Genomic DNA, 20,185 nt, shown 5'->3' with positions numbered 1-20,185 from the left:
TGCTGCTCCCCGGGGGCCTCTGCACAAGCCCTCCCTTCCACGCTGGGGCTCGACCTGCACCTCCAGGGAGCTGCGGAGCGAAGGGAGGCTCCAGCCTCGCCTCCCGTCCTGTTTTGGGACAGAAATGCCATTCTCCCACCCTCAGCAGCAGGTTTTCTGTGCATCGGGTGGGTGGCTGCCCCTGGCTGGGTCGGGTCAGCGCTGTGCAGGCAGGGGCTGCCTGCCTCCCTCTCCCCAGCCCCAGCGGGTACGTGACAGCCCCTGTCTCCTCCTGGGTGACCCCCACAGGTGCCTTCATTCCCCAGCTTTGCTGCCCTGGATCTTGCCCTGGCGTTTGCCTTGTTTCTCTGCAGCAGGGCCCAGACAACCGCCCGTCCCGGGTGGATTTTTGCAGCAGGACAGAAGGACGCTGCGGGGCCAAGGCTGCTCCCCGAGGCAGGACTACGCACCCGTGTTTTCTGAGGCCCGGAGAGCCTGTAACACACCACTGGTTTCTTGCAGCAGCTGTCACAGCGGGTGCCCTCTCCCTGCGGTGGGACCAGGGTGCCCGGCTCAGCGCAGACCCGCCTGCTCCTCCTCCTCCAGCGCCCAGCTGGCCGAGGCTGCGGGACCCCCATCGGGCGGGGGGGAAGGCGTCACCCTGGGGCACAGCTTGCGGCACCCCGCGAGGACCAGCCCACCAAACCCCCAGGAAAACCTGGGCTTGCAAAGACGAGGTGCACGGTGGCGGCGGTCGGCAATGTTTATTACGCCAGGACCCTGTGCATCCCCCCGGGGATGCGGCTGCTGCTGCCCCGTCTGCCGGGGAGGGGTCAAGGGGAGAAAAAGCCTCCTACAAACTTTCTACAATAAATAGTTAAAACAGCGTGTTTTGGCCTGGCCTGGGGAGCGCTACCGGCCAGGCAGGGCCGTAGCTGCTGTGTCGCATCAGCGGCCGGGCATGGCTGTAAAGCCGAAGCGCGTGGCCGAGGGGCTGAGCGTGCCAAGGGGCCGCTCGGCTGCAGCACCACTGCTCTCTTGGCTTCTTTTTTCTCCCCCAATAAAATAAGGCTTGTGCAATGAGTGTCCATATTCTCCACTGCTTTTGATCCCGACGGATGATTTTTTGGAGCAGCATGGGATGCATGGGGAGCTCGGCTCTGCGGGGCTGCTGTTGGTGGGCGAACACTGCTCTCCTCAGCGAGGCCGGGGGAGGCCTCACAGAAACTGCTGCTGCCGGGGCGGTCTGGGGGGCAGCAGCGGTGCTCATGCTCAGCCGGAGCCTGGAAACACAAACCCCAGCCCTCCAGAGGGGATGGCTGCTTGCAACCAGGGAAAGCATTTATTTTTAGGTAGGACCCTCCCAGGCAGCCTCTCCCCACCTCCACCGCCTGCCCTGCCCTGCCCAGCCTTCGCTGTGCCTGAGCCCTCCCTGCTCCGCATTTGGGATGGCTGGGCTGGGAGCTCCTGGAAGATGCTGCAGCAGCTCAGGGCTGGTTACTGCTGCAGCCCACCCAAAACCTGCAGAGGCCAGGGAGAGGTGTTTCGCTGGCTCTACCAGGCTCCAGAGAAACACTTAATTTCCCTCCGCTGCACTCAAGCACGATGGGATGTTGCCAGAGGTGCCAGCGGGGACGTTTGTAGCCCCATCGCAGCGCGGCTGGTCAGCGTGTGGCCCCCACCATTGCCTGGAGCTGTCTGAGCTGATGCTCCTGGCTGCGCCGGGGGGGAGCTGGGGAGCAAAGCGGGGTGCTGAGGCGTGCACAGGGTTTGCGGGGGCTGAGCCAGCGCATCCCCAGTCCCAGCTCACGGCCGGGAGAGGCGGACGGGGTAAGTGACCATGTTGAAGCTGTCCCAGGCGAAGAGCTGCCGCTCGGCGGGGTTGTAGTCCACCATGCTGAGGTAGCGGAAGCGGTTCTCGAAGGGGATGCTGAGGGCCCGCCTGGTGCCGGAGGCCGTGTCATAGGCAAAGTTGATGGTGGCGTTGGGTGCCGAGTAGCTGCTGATGGTGTAGAGGGTGCCGCAGATGACAAAGGAGTTGGCCACCCCTCGCTTGCGGATGTTGGTCTCCCAGGTCCGCTGGATCTCCAGCGTCTCAGGGTCCAGCTTGGAGAGGACAATGGCGCCCCTGGCCTTCTCAGTGCTGTAGATCACCCAGAGCCCTGTCTCGTCCACCGCCAGGTCGATGTCGGTGTAGCCCCCCCAGGAGTACGGGTACTGCCCGTGGTAGCCAGCGCCGGGGATCTCCTTCTCAGCCGTGATGGCCTCTCCCCGCAGGTCGTAGCGGGCCACGGCGGGGGAGCGGCGGGGCTGGAAGAAGAGCCCGCCACGGTAGACGACGGCCCCCGTGCTCTCCAGGGGCTGCGGCAGGATGTGCACCTTGGCGGGGTAGCCCTGGGCCAGCTGCTCGGCTGCCTCATACTGGTAGAGCTGACGGACTTCCGTGCCCACCGCGTCCACGCGCCAGGTGGTCTCCCGCGTGAAGGGCGACACGGGCTCAGGGTCCTTCATCCACACGCCATACTTGCCGGTGATGGACTCTGCCCGACCAAAGACGACGGGCTCCCCCACCCACACCAGCTCGCCACAGCCTGCTCGGGGACAGGAGGGGAGAGAGAAAGGGGTTATTGCTCAGAGGTGGCCCCCAGTGAGCCCCTCGGGAGGGCCACGCGGTATCTGTGAGCAGCAGAGCATGGGGCTGGGAGCCATGCCGGTGGCAGTACCAGAGTCCTCGCTTCCCGGACGGCCGAGCGCAGTCTCCTCCAGCAGCTGGGACGCAGGAACCTCCGTCCTCTCCGACTGCAGCTCCTGGTAGGCGAGGGGCTGCGGGTCCCAGCGGGGGGCTGTGGCAGAGCCAGGCGCAGGGTGAGCAGGGGCCAAGCCAGCCCCCCCACCTCACTGCCGCACCCTCACTGCTCGGGGGGCTCCACACCAGACCACTGCCCCCCAAAACGCCAACGCCTCGATCAGGAGTCCAGTGCCCCCTCCCGCTGCAGCGGGGGACATCTGTGACCCGCTGATGGGGACCCTGCTCCGTAGCTGCCGATGCCCCCCAGGTGCAGGGTTTAACGCTCCTCGGGGGAAACTCCTAATCCCCCCGTCTTAGCGCGGTCCCCCTCTGCTGCGGGGCGGGCGATGGGATGAGGAGGGCTCCGGCTGCAGCCCCGATTTAGGGACGGGGAGGGGGTTCGGGGCAATGGGCTGCAACTGCCTGGTAGGGCTGAGCCCGCCAGGCTCCCCAAGAGCGGGGGCGGCGGCGGGGACGCCGAGGGGCCCCGGGCCCCGGCACTCACCTTTGCCGGGGGCGCGCAGGGCGTCGCGGCCGGGCCCCTCTCCGCCGGGGGGGCAGCGGGTGGCCCGCAGCCGGCTGAGCTCCCGGGCGCTGCTCTCCAGCCGCCTCCCCAGCTCCTCTTTCTCCCGCTCCAGCCGCCCCTTCTCCTCCTCCAGCCGCGCCTTGGCCCGCAGCAGCTCGCCGTAGGCGGCCTCCAGCCGAGCGGCCGGGGCCGGCGCCTGGGGGTCCCGCACCGCCCCCGCCTCGGCTCCGCGCGGCCCCGAGCCCCCCGCGCCCCGCTCCCGGCTCTCCAGCCGGCTCAGGCGGGCGGCCAGGGCGGCCAGCTCGGCCCGCAGCTCCGGCACGCCGCCGGCGTCGGGGCAGGCGGCCTCGACGGGGCTGGCCACCGTGAAGGAGTAGGTGCAGCGGCCGGCGCTGTCGTCGGCCCGCCGGAGAGAGGCCGCCTCGCCCCGGCAGCCCAGGGCCAGGCCCCCCCAGAGCAGCAGCCAGGCCCCCAGCATGGCTCCCGGCCCTCACCGCCTCCGCTCCGCCGCACGCCGGGCGCTGCCGCCCGCATTTATAGGGCGGGAGGGCGGCGGGGAGAGGGTCGGGGCGGCGGCGGGGGGCGGGCGAGCCGGAACCTTCCAGATGCCTGCGGCGGCGGCTCTCGCCCGGCGGCGGCCGGCGCCCCCCCCGCGGCTTCCCCGAGGCCGCTGGCCGGGCTCCGGCTGCCCGCGCCGGCCGCCAGCGGCTTTGCTGCCGGGGCCGCGTGCCAGGGGCGACGCCGGGGGCCGAGGCGGCCGGGCCCCCCCGCGCGGGGCCGAGCCCGGAGCGCCGCCAGCCCCCGGGCCCCCGAGCCACCCCGCTCCCGGCCCGGCCGCCCCCGCCGCCCCGGCCCGGGCCCGCCCCTTCCCCGCCCCCGGCCCGCCCCGGCATCGGTAGCTCGGCGCTCGGCGCGGCGGGCGGAGCGCCGAGGCGGTCGATGGGACAGCTGACTCGCCGGCGCACCGGCCATTTCCCGCCGGCCCGGCCCGGAGCGGAGCCCGGTGAGCGGGGCGGGGGGGGCGGGGTGCCTCTGTCTGGGCACCGGCTCTGCTCGCCGGCGGCCCCCGGGGCACCGCAGGGCCGGACTGGAACGGCGGGGCTGGGCGAAAGCGCGGGTCCCGGGCACCGGCTGCCCTTGCGTCCCCCTACCCCCGGGGCCACCGCATCCCCCCGAGCTGGGGCCGCCTCGTCCTTCCCCCTCTCCCCCCACCCCTCCGGGCCCACCGGTGCGGGGGCTCCCCGCCACCCGCCCTCCCGGGCCCCGGCGAGGGGCGGCCGGGGCGGCGGGCAGCGGGGTGAGCCGGCCCCTCCCTGCGCCTCCCCTCCAGGCTTCTCCTCCCGGGCGCGGAGCCGCCTCTCCCGCGGGCAGAGACCATGCCTCCGAAATTCAAGCGGCACCTGAACGACGACGAGGTGACGGGCTCGGTGAAGAGCGAGCGGGTGAGTGCTGGGGGGGGGCGGCCGGTCCCTCCGGTGCCGGTGGCCGTAACGGTGCCGTAACGGGCTCTTATGGCGCAGGGGCGCCCGGGGTGCCGTGCCGGTAGCCGCCGGGCCGGTGCAAGCCCTAAGTTACGGCTCCCTTTGCCAAAGGGACTCATTCCGCCACGGCCTTCAGCCACGGGGGCCAGAGGCCGTGTCGCTGTCAAAAGCCACGTTTAGCTAGCGAGGGAACCGTCTGTGCAGCACACCTGACCCGCGTTATTTTAAAACAAGCCCCGTTAGGGGACGCGGCTGTCTTGAGAACCTGTTTCAGTTCCTTTAGGCTGCCTCTATGGCCGTGAGGCCCCAGTGTGCTCCAGCCTCCTGCCTCTCCGCAGAGCTCGGCCTGGGCACGTCGCGGCTCTCCTCCCCACCTAGCTGGCTGAAGGACTCGTGTGAAGTTACCCTGTGCTTTACAGCTGAATTTTTCTCCTGTCACCAAGGTCCCCTGATGTTTCAGGCTTCGAATACGGGTCAAAGTACTGTAGTTGCCTGCTTTAGACAAAGTGGATTTAACGTGATGTGTTTGTCCTGGGGTCATACTGTGCTAAAACTGAGTTTAGACTGTAGTCTAAAATGTTGCTGCAGCTCACGATAGCTGTCAACGAGATGAGGATCCCGTGTTGCCAAGAGCGGTTCGCTCATCCCTTGAGGGAGGCGATGGCTGAAACTATTGCGTGGTCTCATGGGTTGCTTAAGTCGATTGAGCAAATGTGACAAGGATGGAAATGTAGGTAAGCTTCAGAATAAGAGTACTGCACTTGCAGGTGGGAGCCCAAATTTATGCACAGGAGAAGCAGCAGCAGCAGTTGGTACTGTAGGGACCATCTGATGTGTTCACTGGCCCACATGTTTAGCGTGCCATTTCCCCCTCTTGATTATTTTTGATCTTAAGTGTATATTATTGGGACCCCTCAGCTCAATTGAAAAATCCGTGCTGCCTTGATACAAGAGATGAACTCTAGTAATGTCTTTGTCCTAAACTTTCAGGCTTAAGTGGGATTGTGGGCTCTTAAAAATCAGCCTTTGGATCGTCTGATGGGGTGTAGCAGAACAGCAAATCCGAGCCCAGGAGGAGCCATTTGGTGTGAAGCAGAGGAGCTACCAGACCGCACTGCTTTCCAGCCCGGCCGTAGCCTTTGCCTTAGTTGGGGGTTTGGAGGGGCCGACCTCCTTGGACGTGCCGTGCAGTCATCCTTTTTACAGCTGCTGCCATCAGATGGCTGGAGAAACCGCGTCCTCCAAACTGGGAGTGGATCTGACTTCCCACACAGATGGGATGCCCCAGGGTGGCTGTAGGCGATGCTGACGTTTTTTTGAGCAGCTGCTGTTGACTGAGTGCAGCGCTGGGGATCATCCTTTGAGCAGAGAGAGCCTTCCTTCCACAGCTGGCCTGCGCAGGGGCTCTCCCTGCTGCTTTCCAAGGCAGGGCTCAACATGCTGATGCGCTGTTTGCTTCTGCGTCGCAGGGAGTTGTACCGATCCCTAGAACTGGGAACTGAACCTGACAGGCAACTGACCATTGACGCAAACGTAGTTTGGCTCAGTGGCAGAGGTGCGAGTTGTCCCAAGTCAGAGCTGCAGAGCTATGCATTGGTCTGTGCTGTACAGAGCTAGCAAACACTGCCGAGGCGATAACAGCGGCACAGAGACGTCCAGCTCGGCCCCTGCTCACAAGCAGAGAGAAACAGCGCAACTCCAGACACCTAAAAAGTACCATTGACGCTCTCCAAAGGAGGGCTCGCGCATAACCTGCAGTCGGAGGATGCTGACTGCATCCTAAGGTCTGGAACTGTGTGTGTGAAATGGGGGTTGCTTGTTGATGAGGTGGTTTGGTTTTTTCCTGTGTTTGCAGAGGAACCTGTTGGAGGAAGATTCAGATGAAGAGGAAGACTTTTTCTTGTGAGTTTCTAAATGGCTGCTGTAGGGAATGCGATGTCTTAGCTGCCTACGTCTCTGAGACTGGAGGTGTTGAATACCAAAAGCTGCTCCCTGCCACATAGGTGGGGGCTTGGGAATCAAAACTTTTGATTCCTTTGAGATGGTCTCCTGGAGCCGTGGCATCGAGCATGAATTAAGACTTAATAGGTGTGACCTGTATAAGAGTGGGGTGCCCACATAGCCTAAGACATGGGAGGGGCTGATGGGAGGCATGAGAACAGCCCTCCATCCACAAGGCTCTGGTTCTGTCTTTGAGTCTTTGGTTTAGATACATGTTTTCAGTGCATCTTCCATCCTGATTGCTCTCTTTTCTGCCTGCAGGAGAGGGCCTTCTGGACCAAGATTTGGACCCAGGAATGACAAGATCAGGCAGTAAGTTGTTCTTCCTCAGTGTCACACAGATAATATTTTATTCTGGCATTATGAGCTCCTGCTGCTGTCTTACCGGAGTATTTCTGTGTAGTTCTGAATATGAACGTGGTTTGTGCTTTCTGTCTTCTAATTGACATTTCCTACCCTACGGGTCCACAGCTAAGGGAAATTTCAAATTTGATCCACACTATCAAGAAACTGTGCATTGACAGAGGCGAAGGGATAGGATTGTATCACAGTAGCTTAGCGGAGTTTCTAAAGCCCTTGCTGTATTCTGGTGATGCCCTGCTCCATGCTTTTATGAGGCTCTTTTTCTAGAGCATTAATCCTGAATTTTAACCTTCGCTAGCACTTTTTTTTTATTGTTTCATTGCTTTTTTCTTCATCCTGTAACTTGCTCCTCAATGTTTCAAGAAAGCAAGTGGTCAGGAGCACGCCAGGACCATGTTTTTTGGGCAGCGGCTGGTCCTCTGGCCTCCTCTTCTCCAGTTAAAAACCTGATACAGGTGACCTGGAGATGAGCAGTGACTCAGTGGGTCAAAGCAGCTGGACAAACAGGAAGCCATTACAGGTGGAGGAGGATTATTGACTGTATTAGAGCAAGAAGGAAGGGGTGAATGCTCTGGATCCTTCTCCCGTTGAGTCATTTCCTGCATGATGCTTGTTCTGGGCTCTAGTTTGTCCTGCCCTTTCCTATGAGGGATGCAATGGTGGTACTTAATGGAAAGTGGCGGGGGGGAGGATATTCGCAGACCCCTGGTTTGTGTTGCACTGTTTCCTTTGCTGACCTCCGTGGATCCAGAACAGAGATCTGTGCGGGGACTGATGACCGGGCGTTATTCAGACTGGGTTGTCTTGTGTGCACCCTGAGCGTTGCTCTTCGTTACGGACTTTTTTCATGCCGGGAAGAAGCCAGTGCGGCTCTGAGATGACTCATTGCCAACATCAGCATTAGGCAGTGCTTGCTTGTGTGCCTGCTTGCCACGTTACCTTGAGGGGCGAAGTGCACTTGAGTTACACAAGAGGCAGCAGGTCGGTCACTGCGCCCTGAGTTTTCAGGGGATCTCCGTTCCCTCCAGGGTGTGAGGACACTGTTGGTAGAGGCGCACTGGTCCTTAGAGTAAGCCAGTGTGGATAAAGCCTCCCTTCTAGGGCAGGGCCAGGCTGATCTAGAGTGAATGAGAAGGATGAGCATTGGTTTTATGAGTGGGATCCTGCCCCCATAAAAAGGTGGAGAGGGGGGCACATCTACCCCTTTGTCCTCCTCTGCTGGAAAGGAATTACAGAGTGTCTTCTGCCTTCCCTGCGTGGCGGGGGGAAAACGGGAGCTCTTCTTTCCCTACTGTCTTGGACAGGCAGGAGGGAGCAAGGGCTTAGGTAGAGGATAGCACCGCAGCTGTGAAGGGGCAGAAAAATGAAAGAAGAATTCACCCAGGAGCTGGTGGGTTCATAGGTGTGATGTGACTAATGCCCAACACACATGAGGCTTGCACGTTGCCAGAGATTGCCTGTCTAGTGGACCTGGTATGGAATATGTCCCTTGGGGTAGCAAGTGGCTACATCTATCTAGTACCTAGAGCACCTATTATAAAATAGTATCTATTTTCCGCTGTCATCAATGTTGATTGCTTTGTTTAATAAGCACTTACAGGGTGCAATTGTCACTTTTTTGTCATGGAGCTTATTATTAAGTTTCTGATCAGACCAGCCCTTGTGCTGGATGGATTGATGCCTGGTCTTGTAATGATGCAGTCTGTTCTTGTTTCAACAGAGCGGGAAAAGGAGGGTTGGGTTGCTGCTGAAACACTGTAAGGAAAAGACATTTTAAGGAGGAATTTGAGCATTTGGACAGCTGAGGCGTAACTGGGCAAAGCTAGAGAGACTGTAGTTGTACGGGGCTGGAGGAACGAGGTGTGAAGACAGGCGTAGAAGGAAACTGGATGGAGGATTGGGTAGAGGAAAAAGTGATGGGATCATGGGAGCAAAGGTGCGGAACGTTGAATGTGAGGGGCAAGACTGGAAACTTTTCCTAGTTGTCCTTGGCAGCGAAGGGGCTTGGGTCAGGGTGGAGATTTTGGCAGCAGAGACCCTCAAGGCTGGGTCAGCTGAAGAAAAAGACGGTGGGGAACACTGCAAACCTCGTAGGGGAAAGAGATGAGTTAGAGCCAGCAATAGTGGCAGGACGAAGCGTCACAGTGCCCTCAGTGCTGTGTTTTGTCCTGATATATCTGGAAGTTCAGGCTCTGTTGTCCCAACAGCTGCTCGGCTGGGGTGGACTCTCCCGCCATAATTAAGTGGCTGCATGGGGTCCCTTAGGCTCCCTCTGAGACCTCCCCATCCCTGGGGTGGGCTGGAGCTGAAAGGTAGCTTTGTAACTTTGGGGAAAAGCCTGTTAAAAGAACAGGTAAGGGAGAGCTTCTCTGCCTTTGCTTCCAGGCTTTGTGAGAAGTCCTGAATGTGCGCCGTGAGAGCTCTTAGTGCCTTTACGGTAGATGAGATGCTCATCTTCTGCCTGGGTTTCTTTTATTTAGAATAGGAGCCTGTCATCACAGGTCATCTTTTCAAAAATATTACCAAAATCCCCCCCTTTTCTGTGCTGCTTGACTTCCTTCACTGCTGATGTTTCTGCTTTCAGGGGACTGTGCTGCTGGATTCAGGTTCCTGCTTGTGCTGGTGATGAGGCTCAGCACACTGCTGTGGTTCCCTGGGAGCCAGGTTTTGGCCCCTTGTGATTCCTCTGTTGCACTGCTGGGGGTGGCCAGCATCCTTGGCCCCGGGGCTTGGCCCCGGTGGCTCTGTCTGGCTGCAAGCCTCAAATTATGTCCCGAGGAGGGGGAGAGTTTGGGGAACGGTTTGAAGGCAAGAGTTGACAGCAGCTTTCCAGGGCCTGGCTGCTCGTTGCAGGTGGCTGGACATGCAGTGGACCCCACCCGTATTCCAGGCTTTCATTTGAAGGCGATACCAAGATCATATCGTCAGGCATCGTTGTTGGGTATAATCCTTTCAAGGACTGAAAGGCTTCAGGGCACAGCATAGACTGCTGTCTTCCTCGCTGTTGTGATGGAACAGCAGCTTAGGGATTTGGGGCACGGTTCAGCGCTGATACCCCGTTGCCGAGTACAGCAGAGCTGTCTGCCGGGCAGCCCCTCTGCAGAGCGCCGTGCCTCGGGGAGCGCTGCGCTGTGCTGGCCTCCTGCCTCCTGTCCATCTGGCTTGGCTCTCCATCCTGTTCCCTCTTCCCTGGGTTATTGCCACAACGAGGGGTGTTTGGGTGTAATTTGCACCAAAATACACAGCACTATTAATATCACTGGGGTGGAAAATAGAAGTGTGTCATGCTGGCTGTAAACAGCCGACTTGGAGACAAGAAGCAGCCTTGAGCAGCACATCCCATGGTGCGTGCACGGCCTGTTTACAATGTCTGAAGAATGCAGCACTGTTGTTAGCCCAACACCGTGACCAGCCCAAGGAGTTTTTCAGTAGCTAACCCAGTGTGTCCAAAATGGAAAGGCTTATTCCTCCCACTCTGGACCCGGCAAAGCACAAAAAATGAGGAGCCTAAACCAAACTAAGCGCCGTTGCGTCTCTTGTTGTTGCTTTGACGGTGTACACTTGCTGTCCTTGTTAAAAGCATCGTATTTGCAATAATTAGTAAGAAGGAGGGTCATGAGAGACATGTTATATGCTTTTGTCTTGCTCCCTTTCCTGGCAGGTATTTATTCTACTTTATTTCTCTTGGAAATCTGGCAGGAGTGAAGCACATGAAATGTATGTGTCAAAAGCCAATAGCTCCCTAACAGGAAATACGCTTCATATTAGAGGATTCATTCTCTCATGCCAAATAAAACAAGAAAATATTTTCTTCTTGATGCGACTTGGGTTTCTAACCTCAAGCATGCCAAACTAGTGGGAATTGTTGAATTTGTTCTGAAACTGCAGGGCTAATGCATAGGCTGGGCATCTTTCAGCCTGCTCTCGGAGAGGCATCTCTTGCAGCAGTGATGGGTGGGAGAGAGCAGAAAGCAAGGACTGGCTTAAGGTCTGGTTCAGGCACTGTGTGGAGATCAAAGTTGCATTCCCTGGCTCTGTCTCTTCCTTCCTGTTTTTTTCCAGGGTTCTCTTTTACATCAGATACCAAAAGGTATTGGGCTGCTCAAATGTGTCTGTGTTCCATGGGAGTTAAACACCTTAACATTTGTGAGAGTTTAAGCCTTGATTTCTCTGTGCCTCGTTCTCCCAACTGTGAAATGTTTTGTTCTCCTGGGGATGGCTAACAGCATGCCCAGGCTATGGGCAGGTAGGAATGGCATGCAGCGTTTCGCCAGCAGCTCAGGTGAAAAGAGGTGGGATGCAGAGATGCAACTTGGGCAGTGGGGGTCTGTGCTCCACAGGTGTCTCCCAAATGCTGGTACACAGCAGAGCAGCTTGAAGTTACATACCTGCCCACTCTGCCTTGAATGCTTTGGGGTGTCCTGGGACTGCAGCAGCCTCTCTCCAGGCTCTGACCTGTACTGGTGGGGATACAGGTGGCATTGCGTTGCGCTGCATGTTCCTAGATGCATTGTAACCTTGCGTGCTCCTGCTTGTTAGTTGTCCCAAGATGACTTGGTTACAAATCTGTTGTGGGAGGAAAACTCTTTATTTTGAAGCCAGTAAATTATTTCAGAAACATTTACATACTGCAAATGTAGTGTTCTGCCTGTGAAACTGATGTTTAAGGCCTTAGAGTTTTTGCCAAGTTGGCTCATCTGGGATAGCAGATGTTTCTGCTTCTCCTCTCTCACCGCAAGCTATAGCAGCGTTGCTGGCAGCTCTGAGCTGGGACTCGTCTGTTGTGCCGAGGTAAGGAAACCCCCTCGCAGAGCACGCCTCCTCCTCACGTCCTCACCTGCTGCCCCAAGGAAGGGCCACGGGGCTGCCCGTGTCCTGTGTGGGGTGGACACTTTGCTCCACAAGGTGCCACCACGTGTTTCCCAGGCAGCGTCTGCCTGCGTCCTCAGTGCCACCTTCTGCGCTTTCCCAATGGTGGCGGCTCTGCCACTCGCCTCACACCTTGTAAAACAAATGGTGGATCAAAACAGGCTCGTGGGCATGGGGCAGGTTCCTGCTGAGAGGCGTTTGAGGATTATCTATGCCTTTCCCCTCCAGATAAGAAACTCCTAGCAGGCAGCTGCTACCACACGGTGTAGGTGGGTGCAGAGAGATGCTGGTTCCTTTCTTGTGGTATCCTAAGAAAAGCAAGTTTTTACGTGCACTGCTGGAGTCCAGCATGTGCCATATGAGGGCTGTTGAGTCAGAAATTGGCTTCGGAGGGGTTGCCTGGCTGTTCCAGCTCTGGAAGCTGCAGTGCAGTGGTGCTACAGAGCCTGACCTGAAATGCTAAGATATGGGAAGCCCCTTCATATTCAAAGACCTGGAGCTTTTTCTAGAGATTTTTGGGGAGAAAAAAGCCTTTTATTTTAATGACATTCCTTGCCCGTTTTTGGAACGGTAATGATCAAGGCATATGCTTTTCCATTGCGACCGCTATTGCTTGTTGCAGCTGCTCCTCACATGTACATCTCAGCGCAAATGTTTGCTCGGCAAGAGGCACGTAGCTGGTAGGGAGACAGGAGAAATAGGTCAATGTGAACCTATGCCTCTAATCAGAGGCATGGTGGCTAGGATGGGGCCCTGTTTCTGGTTTTGCAGTGCCCTGTTGACTGGCCTTGGACAAGCTGCTCTGGGTCTCCCTTGGCGCTGGCTTCCTGGGCCGTGGTGGAGGATGCGCTGTCCTGTCTCGCCAAGTGCTCTGAGCTTAGGTGCTGGATGGTGGCTCCCTAAGCGGTGGAGTTGGGTCTGGTGCTGCTGTAAAAACTCTGATTTGGCAAATAACGTCTTTGAACGTTTGCATCTGTGAGATGGCAGTGGGGAGGAGAGGGTTTTGCACGCGTCCAAAGAGGAAGATGATGTGACTGGATAATTTGGGGAGCAGGAAAGTGTGGGCGCTAAGCAGGCGCAAATGATGAAGTGGTAGCAACCCTTCTTCCCTTTGGGGACATCGGTGGTGGACTGTTAATAGGAGGCTTGTGTTTCTGGTAACGTGGAGAGCTGCTGAAGTGGCCTATTAGTGCTGAATATTTGGGAAATGCTGGATGCATTTCGATATGTTTAAAGTGCTTAAATGTTTTTAATCAATGCAACTGAAGTCGTCAAACCTAATACTTATGCAGAGTGAGTGGCCTGGAGCTATTTCTGTTTTGTTGCCCTGTGTGTAGCGTTGTCTCCAAGACATTGCTGTTGCCACTTACTTTCTGGGAACGGTATGTCTCAAACAATGTATTGTCTCCCTAGGGCCCCAAGAAATTTCTTATTTCTATCTCCAGGAAAATAAAAGTCTATTAGGTCCAAAATACAAACCAGAATGTAGCAGTATTTTTCCACCAGGAGAATTTTTCTCTCTTACCAATGTGGCTTTTTTATGGAGTGAATAAATGCATTTATAATAACCCTGCGGGTGTGATTTAGGCTACTGTTCACTGAAGCGACTACCCACAGAGTTGCGTAACCTGTGAGAAGATGGATTATAATAACTTGGTTTGTTCATACCAGCCATTTCTTTACTGTCTTCTTGAGGCCCCTGGCAGAGTGGGTTTCATTTAGTAACTCAGTTCCTGGAGGGGGGAGTGCACCTTGCTTTGATTTCACCCCAAGTTATTTAGCAAAGATGCGGTGTGAGGTTCTATGAAATCTGGAAAGATAAGGTGCAGGTTTTATATTTTGGGTTTTTTTCCTTTGTCAGCTCTTCTGCAGCAGAGGTGCCCACCAACACAATTGGTGCCTTTTCCTACTGCATTTGTGTGTTAAAGGTGTTATGGAGGGTGCCCCACTTCTGCTGACTTCCCAGTGCTCTCTTTGAGCCCCTTGTGTTCCCTCACCCTTCCTGGGATTGCCAGAGACCCACCCCAGGCGATGCCATGCCTCTGGCTTTCTCGGCATCCCATCAACCTCCCTCCACTGTAGTCCCCTTTGATTTGTGTCGGTGAGCTCCTGGACCGCGTCAGCGTGGGCGACTCTGAGCAAGGGCTGGTGCTGCAATGCAGCGGTGGTGCTTGCTTCTGCTCCTCACACTGCCTTTTGTCCACTCTAGTGTCCAGAACCAGGTGGACGAAGTCATCGATGTTATGCAGGAGAACATCACGAAGGTGATTGAAAGAGGCGAGCGGCTGGATGACCTGCAGGATAAATCAGGTACGATGCTAAATGCCGCTCTGCCGGCCTGTTCCCCACATCTCTTCCCGTTGCTGGGCCAGGTTACCTGGTGTCGGTTCAGAAGGCGCCTAATGACAGACCTGGGAGTATTTCTGTGCCTCCTGGGAGTGGTGTTTCCCAGCCTTGGGCTGCAGATCTGACTTTCTGCTGACATTCGCCTTCCCCTTCTGCTGCTCTGCGCAGAGGCGTTAGTTAGGAGGCGTTTGGGTGCTGTGATCTAGTTGGTCTTTCAAGCAAAGGTAGATTGGTCTGTCTCCCAACAGCCCTGAGCGCTTCAGCTGTCCACTCGCTTGCTGGCTTGCAGAGCAAATTCCTGTCCTCAGAGGGCAGCCAGTACAAAGGGGGCTCAGTGGGACTCAGCAGGTCTGTGTGTGCTCTAGCGAAGGGCGTCACATTGGCATCTGCTGTGGCTTTGGTGAATCACGCTGTGGTTGGGTCTTTTCCCCTAATGCTGAGTTTATTGCTTAAAACGCAGTGGAATCAGAGTGGGTGCTCTGACTGTGCGCACGCCACTGAATCACCTCTTTTCTTTCCTTCAATAGAAAGTTTATCAGACAATGCAACAGCTTTTAGCAACAGAGCCAAGCAGCTTCGGAGACAGATGTGGTGGCGAGGCTGCAAGGTGAGCAACAACAGGAACAGGCATGGGCGGGTTTGTGAAAGGGTCGTTACCTGCCCCACCCTGGGAGGGGATGGAGAAGCCCTGCTTTCTAGCTGAAAAGATGCTAGAAGGCAGAGGCCTCCTTTCAGGTCAAAGCAGCTACACATGGCACCCCGTGTAACATGCCTCTGTGCTCCCCTTGCAGATGAAGGCGATCATAGCGCTGGTGACAATCATTCTCCTGCTCGTGATCATCGGTGAGTAGCTCCAGGTCACCCCAGCCATGTCTGGCATTGAAATATTTGTGGCACTCCACACTGAGTGACACCATGGTGCTCTTGTCCCTGAGGGAGAGCACCTGAGCCACTCCGTCGGGCCCCGCTCTGCCTTAAGCTGTCATAAGTGGTGCCTGTAGCCCACACCACACTCCTCTTCTGCAAGGCTTAAATGTGCACGCAGAGGAGCAGGCTCAAACCAAGTCCTACTGACTGTGGCCAAAAAAAAGCCAACAGTGCCCTGCCAACGTTGTATCAATTCAGGGTTGGCACCGACTGATCCTCAGGCTGGTGGGAGCAGACGGAAGAGTTTCAAACTAGAGCAATGTCTTCCAAAGGCCTCTCCGCATATATCAACCATCTTGCAATGGGCCTGCTCCCTGCAAATGCTCCTCCCCAAAGCTGCCAGGCTGCTTAATTTTCAGCAAGTAGCTGTTGCAGCTTTGCCGTTGGTCCCTTCCCCTGCCCTTCCTGGTCTCTTTGGAGCTCCCCAGAGCAGAGATGTCACTGCTTTTCCTACCAAACAGGTAATAACGACCAGAGCGTATTTCTTCCAGGCAGAAGTAGTAATTCAGCCCCCTGCCTGCAGAATGACACGCTCCAGGGATCCCAGCAGCCCAGCATGGCCAGCGCAGCTCTTCCGTGCCACGGGCTCCGGCGTGTTTTCCTCCCACTGACCATGGCCGGGGGCAGCTCTGTTCTCGTTACTTCGGCAAAACCCTTGTGGCCTGTTCAGCTGACACACAGCCTGCAGCGGGAGAGGCAGAGCTGGCAGCAGGGTAGGAGCATTGTAGAGAGAGACAGACACTGATGGAAAATCCCATCTGGTTTAATTTTGGGAAGCTGGAAGGAGATGAAGGTGGCAGGAAATGTTGTTGTGTGTGTGTGCAGGCAGCAGATTGCATTAGTTTGAGCCTGGAAACACACTTTGCCTCGCAGCTGCTTGATGTTTGTCACTACAGAAAGAGGGGGGATCTCTCTGGCAGGGATCGATGTTGCATGCGAAGGTGTGTGGCTGAGAGCTTGTTTCTTTGTGTTTTCCAGTACCCATAGTCCTGAAGTACCGTACCTGACGGGGCAGCTGGAGGCTTCGGCGGAGCTGGCTCTGGGATAACCAAACTGCTGTGTAATTTAAGTGAGATATCTGTATATAGCTTTGAAGTTGTTTTTCTCCAAGGAGCGAGGAGGTGGTGGCAAGTAGCCAGTTCTAACAGAGCGTTTTAAGAACTGCCAAATGACCCTTTTTTTTGGTCGAGTACCTGCTCTGGCTGTCAGACTTTTTTATAACAGAAGATTCAGTTCCCAAACTGCCTGTTTTGTGGAATTCTGGGTCTCTGGTTTGGAGCTGGCTACTTGCCACTACAGTTTATCTGTATATATGGTTGAGTTGTAATAATAATAATAGTACCATTTGAGCAGTTCCCCGCTGCGTGTTGTGGAAGGCAGAGGGGACTCTGTCCTTTCATCGGAGCAAAGGAGGGGAAAAATGTCTGAAGAGAAACATACCATTATGCTACAGGGAACTGACCCTTCTGTGGAGAACTGCAAGGGTGTTGTTTCTCTCTTGTTCAAAAAAAAAAAAAAAGGAGAAAAAAAGAAATAATTAGGTTTTACAATCCAGAAGACTTTCTGGTCCTGCCATGGGAATATACAAGCTCAGTGTTTTCAGTATTGCTGCTTACAGCTGTGACTAAAGACATTCCAGTAAACCTATTTTTGACTGTACATGTGGAGTTCCTGTTCCTGTTCCATAGTGTTCTGGAGGATGTTCACAGCTCTCCACTGCCAGGAGTCCCTAGGAAAGGGCTGTTTCAGTGTTTTCTTAACCAAAAGCAAGAAGTGTGTGTAAAGCCCAGCTAATGCCCAATGATATAGAAGACACAGCAGGAGAATAACAGCTCTCCTGAAACCAGTCCAGGGCAAACAAGCCCATCTCTTATTCAGAGCCCTTCACCTTGATGTGGTGGTTGTGGTCTCAAACGCCAGCCCCTTTTGCATCCCTGTGATCTGGCGGGGTGGGGGCTGTTCCCAGACAGATGCGCTGGGGTGTAGGGGCCCCTGTGCTGGACTAAACAGGAGCTGAGCTCCTCCATCTGTGGGTGGGACCGCTGCATTTTGACTCTCTCCAACCGTGGTCTCAGGTGTCGGTGGCATTTGGTTTTGGGACCCTCATTCCTTCCAGCCCTGAGCTTGGGACTAGGCTCTCCTGGTTCTCTTTTTGCTGTCTCTTATCTAATGAGAGAAGCATTGTCCTGCTTAGTGTGTGTCTGAAGTAATGTTGGAGAGGGGAAATGGTGCCCCAGAGAATTCTCAGTGCCATATCCCAGCTTCCTCTTTTGAACCCACCCTCAGTACCTCGTACACAGTTTCCACCTGAGTGGTGCTGCTGCTGCTTCATGCAGAGAGGGGGATTAAAAGTGAGCACAGCAGGCTGGAGGGTTGGATGTGATTACAAGCTCTGCTTGCCCAGCTGGACTATAAATAGGGCTTTTCCCCTCTGTGGGCCCTGGTCTCTCCAGGTGGCAACCAGAAAGCCAAGCTGGGTTTTTCCTCCTGAAGTGTAGCCTGGTTTTAAGATTGTGCACCCAGTGGAAAGGACAAAAATCATCCTGCCTATGCCTTTGGCTACTCTCCACCTGCAAGGGATCAAAAAGGGGGGATGAAGAGGGACTGTGTCTCCAGGGGGGGCTGCAGGTCTTGCTGAGCTATTGGGTGCCTTTTCCTGCCAGCTGAAAAGTGAGTTAACGGCACTGCGAGCCTGTGTAATGGCCATGCTGTGCCTGCTCTGGTGTGCCTGTTAGGGCAGGCTTTACTCCTGCTGCTGGAGAGTCCTGCCAGTACCTCTGGCTTTCTCTGCCAGCCCCATCTTGCCTTTGCTGCTGCTGCTGCCACCCACAGAAGGACCTTGGTGCCACAGCAGCACATCAGGACTTCAGATCCCTGCTGGCACCAGGTCTGAGCAGGGGAAGTTAGTTATGCAGTTGCTTGCTGGAGGCAAAGCCTGACTTTAAAGCTGGGTGCTGGTAGGATGAAGGCTTCACAGCAACCCTACTGTATTAAAGAATTGCTTAGAGCTGCCGAATTTGGGAGCTGCTGCTACACCCTCCTGAGCCCTGTCCTTGCTGGGTTCAGCGGATCTCCGTCAGCAGCATGTCCTTAGGGAGAGTTTCCAGGTAGCGTTGAACTCTCCTCAGTGCAGGCACCGGCGTACCACTCCGAGAACTGCTGTTGTTATCACCATGCCAGCAGTGCGCTGCTTCGGACAGGCACAAATGCTTTTCCAGCTGATCCAGATCCATGGAAAATGAGGTGGCAAGGTTAGTGCCCCTGACCCTGGACTGTTTGTGTCTTGTGCCTGCTCCGGACTCATCCTTTGGTACCAAAGGGACTGGACCAGGCCCACCCCAGGCAGCTGGGCACAGGCAGCAGGTTCTTGCCCTGGAAAAGCTGGCTTTCCTCGACAGCGCTGCCAGAGTGCTTTTGCAGCATCTCCCAGGAGGCTGGGGTGCAAACGGTTGTACTTGAGATGCAGGGCAGGGAAAGCTGCCGTGGCCAAAGCCTTCAGTGCACTTCCATGGGTTGCCAGGATTAGGTGTTGATCATTTTTAGGTTCAAGTCACTGAACGCTGGGGTCATCCCGAGCACAGACCTTCTCAAGGGACCAGCTCAGGCTGTGAGAGGCAGCAGCACAGCAAATCAACAGTCCTGGTCAGTAACTTCACAGTAATAGAATTTATTGAGCAAGTTTTATAGATTTTTTTTTTTTTTTTTTTCTTCTTCCCTCAAGGCTGAAAAGATCATTACAATGTCTGGTCTCAGGTATGTTACAGAGCACTCCTCCTTATGTTCCTTTGGGATACCATGGTCTTTATATTGCAGCCTGTGCTGTCCCACCCTGGACTGGTGGCAGGGAGAACGGTAGTGAGTGGAAAGGGTTGTTGTTTCCAGCAGCGTCTGCATGCTTTGGGGTTGGTTTTCACTGAAATGTTATGAAGGAGATTTTACAACAAAAACAATTCCTTCACCCAAGCGTATGGTCTGTTTTATCCATTCCTTCTTTGTGCAGAAGACAGACCTCTTCGTTAGCTGCTGTTTTCCACATGATCGCTTTTTTACAAGGAATGGCATGTTTTGGCTGGAGTTGTGCGTTCCTGCTGCAGGGCTGGTTACTCCTCCCAGGCTTGCTGGTGTGACCCGTGCAGCGAGACCCTGGGGTCCCCACGCCTGAGGGAACAGGGGCTGCAGGGATGGATGTCTGCAGCTCTTATGCAGGTGGGGAGAGGCCTCCCTGCTCCTGGTTCTGGGAGCTGGCCAGACCAGAGGGGAAGAAGTCCCCCCTGGGGAGTCCCAGAAGCTCTGGTTTTGCAAGGGGAGGACTGGGTGCCACAGTGGGAGAGGTCCCAGGACCCTGCTGCTTGGCAGGGCGCTGCTCCCCACTGCCCTTTGGCTGGGGAGCACGGGGCTTCACTGACCCATTCCTCTAGGGCTCCACAGTGGGAGCAGGGACCACCTCTTGACCATCCTGATCATCAGGACAATCTCCTAAGTCCAGCTCTCCCCACTCATGTTTTTGCTACAGCCGCCAGCTGGTCGCGCATCACCTTCAGCCAGATGAAACTTGATGGCTCCCACATAGGAAATATCGCATCGGAAAGTGCAGGCTTGCCAGAGGTGGGGGAGTAAATAGCAGCAGCGCTTGGAGCACAACCCGCTACGCAGTTCCCCAACTACACGTGATTCTCCCTCAGGGAAAACAGGGAGAGGGATCCTCCGGCCGCGGCTGCCAAACGCTGGGAAGTAAACAGGGAGGCGGCCGGCGGGGACAGCGCAGGGCCACAGCCGCCCCCGCCCCGCTGTAGGCCGGGCCTCAGCCGGGGGGGACCAGCTCAGGGGCCCGAGGGGGCGCGGGGGCGGCCTGCGGCGGGGACGGGGCCCGGGCCCGGCCTCCGCGGGCGCCCCGGCCGCCATGGC

The 20,185-nt window shown here is 56.3% G+C and overlaps 2 protein-coding genes across 9 annotated transcripts; one reads left to right on the top strand and one right to left on the bottom strand.

Moving 5' to 3' along the window:
• Positions 1-728: 728 nt before the first annotated feature.
• Positions 729-4,074, bottom strand: MYOC (myocilin). 2 transcript variants are annotated; one of them, XM_082313939.1, is made up of 3 exons: positions 3,273-4,059; positions 2,703-2,822; positions 729-2,570 (listed from the first exon to the last, which is right to left on the bottom strand). In XM_082313939.1, the coding sequence occupies exons 1-3, from the start codon at positions 3,769-3,771 to the stop codon at positions 1,786-1,788; spliced, it is 1,404 nt and encodes a 467-aa protein (XP_082170065.1). In that variant the 5' UTR covers positions 3,772-4,059; the 3' UTR covers positions 729-1,785. The 2 variants fall into 2 exon arrangements, with proteins under 2 accessions (XP_082170065.1, XP_082170066.1); XM_082313940.1 differs by lacking the exon at positions 2,703-2,822 and having other exon boundaries at positions 3,273-4,074.
• Positions 4,075-4,220: 146 nt separating this feature from the next.
• On the top strand, positions 4,221-20,053 carry VAMP4 (vesicle associated membrane protein 4). 7 transcript variants are annotated; one of them, XR_014228305.1, is made up of 10 exons: positions 4,221-4,296; positions 4,624-4,735; positions 6,630-6,676; positions 7,037-7,087; positions 14,217-14,317; positions 14,881-14,960; positions 15,145-15,196; positions 15,772-15,993; positions 16,259-16,349; positions 19,794-20,053. XR_014228305.1 is itself a non-coding variant. In XM_082313379.1 (9 exons), the coding sequence occupies exons 2-9, from the start codon at positions 4,670-4,672 to the stop codon at positions 16,285-16,287; spliced, it is 648 nt and encodes a 215-aa protein (XP_082169505.1). In that variant the 5' UTR covers positions 4,221-4,296; positions 4,624-4,669; the 3' UTR covers positions 16,288-16,939. The 7 variants fall into 7 exon arrangements, 5 of the variants coding, with proteins under 5 accessions (XP_082169505.1, XP_082169509.1, XP_082169507.1 ...); XR_014228306.1 differs by lacking the exon at positions 19,794-20,053 and adding an exon at positions 19,002-19,028; XM_082313379.1 differs by lacking the exon at positions 19,794-20,053 and having other exon boundaries at positions 16,259-16,939.
• The last annotated feature ends 132 nt before the right edge of the window (positions 20,054-20,185 follow it).

Source organism: Platalea leucorodia, assembly GCF_965183815.1.
Source record: "Platalea leucorodia genome assembly, chromosome: 5".
Lineage (NCBI taxonomy): Eukaryota > Metazoa > Chordata > Aves > Pelecaniformes > Threskiornithidae > Platalea > Platalea leucorodia.
The sequence above is the reverse complement of the archived record's forward strand: the minus strand, read 5'-3'. Positions and strand labels throughout refer to the sequence as shown.

Coding starts and splice junctions, on each gene's coding strand:
- MYOC (XM_082313939.1), bottom strand. CDS start 3,771: ATGCTGGGGGCCTGGCTGCTGCTCTGGGGGGGCCTGGCCCTGGGCTGC. Junction 2,823..3,272: donor CCTGCGCGCCCCCGGCAAAG/GTGAGTGCCGGG, acceptor GCTCTGCCACAG/CCCCCCGCTGGGACCCGCAG. Junction 2,571..2,702: donor TCCGGGAAGCGAGGACTCTG/GTACTGCCACCG, acceptor GTCCCCGAGCAG/GCTGTGGCGAGCTGGTGTGG.
- VAMP4 (XM_082313379.1), top strand. CDS start 4,670: ATGCCTCCGAAATTCAAGCGGCACCTGAACGACGACGAGGTGACGGGC. Junction 7,088..14,216: donor AGGAATGACAAGATCAGGCA/GTAAGTTGTTCT, acceptor TGTCCACTCTAG/TGTCCAGAACCAGGTGGACG. Junction 15,197..15,771: donor TCTCCTGCTCGTGATCATCG/GTGAGTAGCTCC, acceptor TATTTCTTCCAG/GCAGAAGTAGTAATTCAGCC.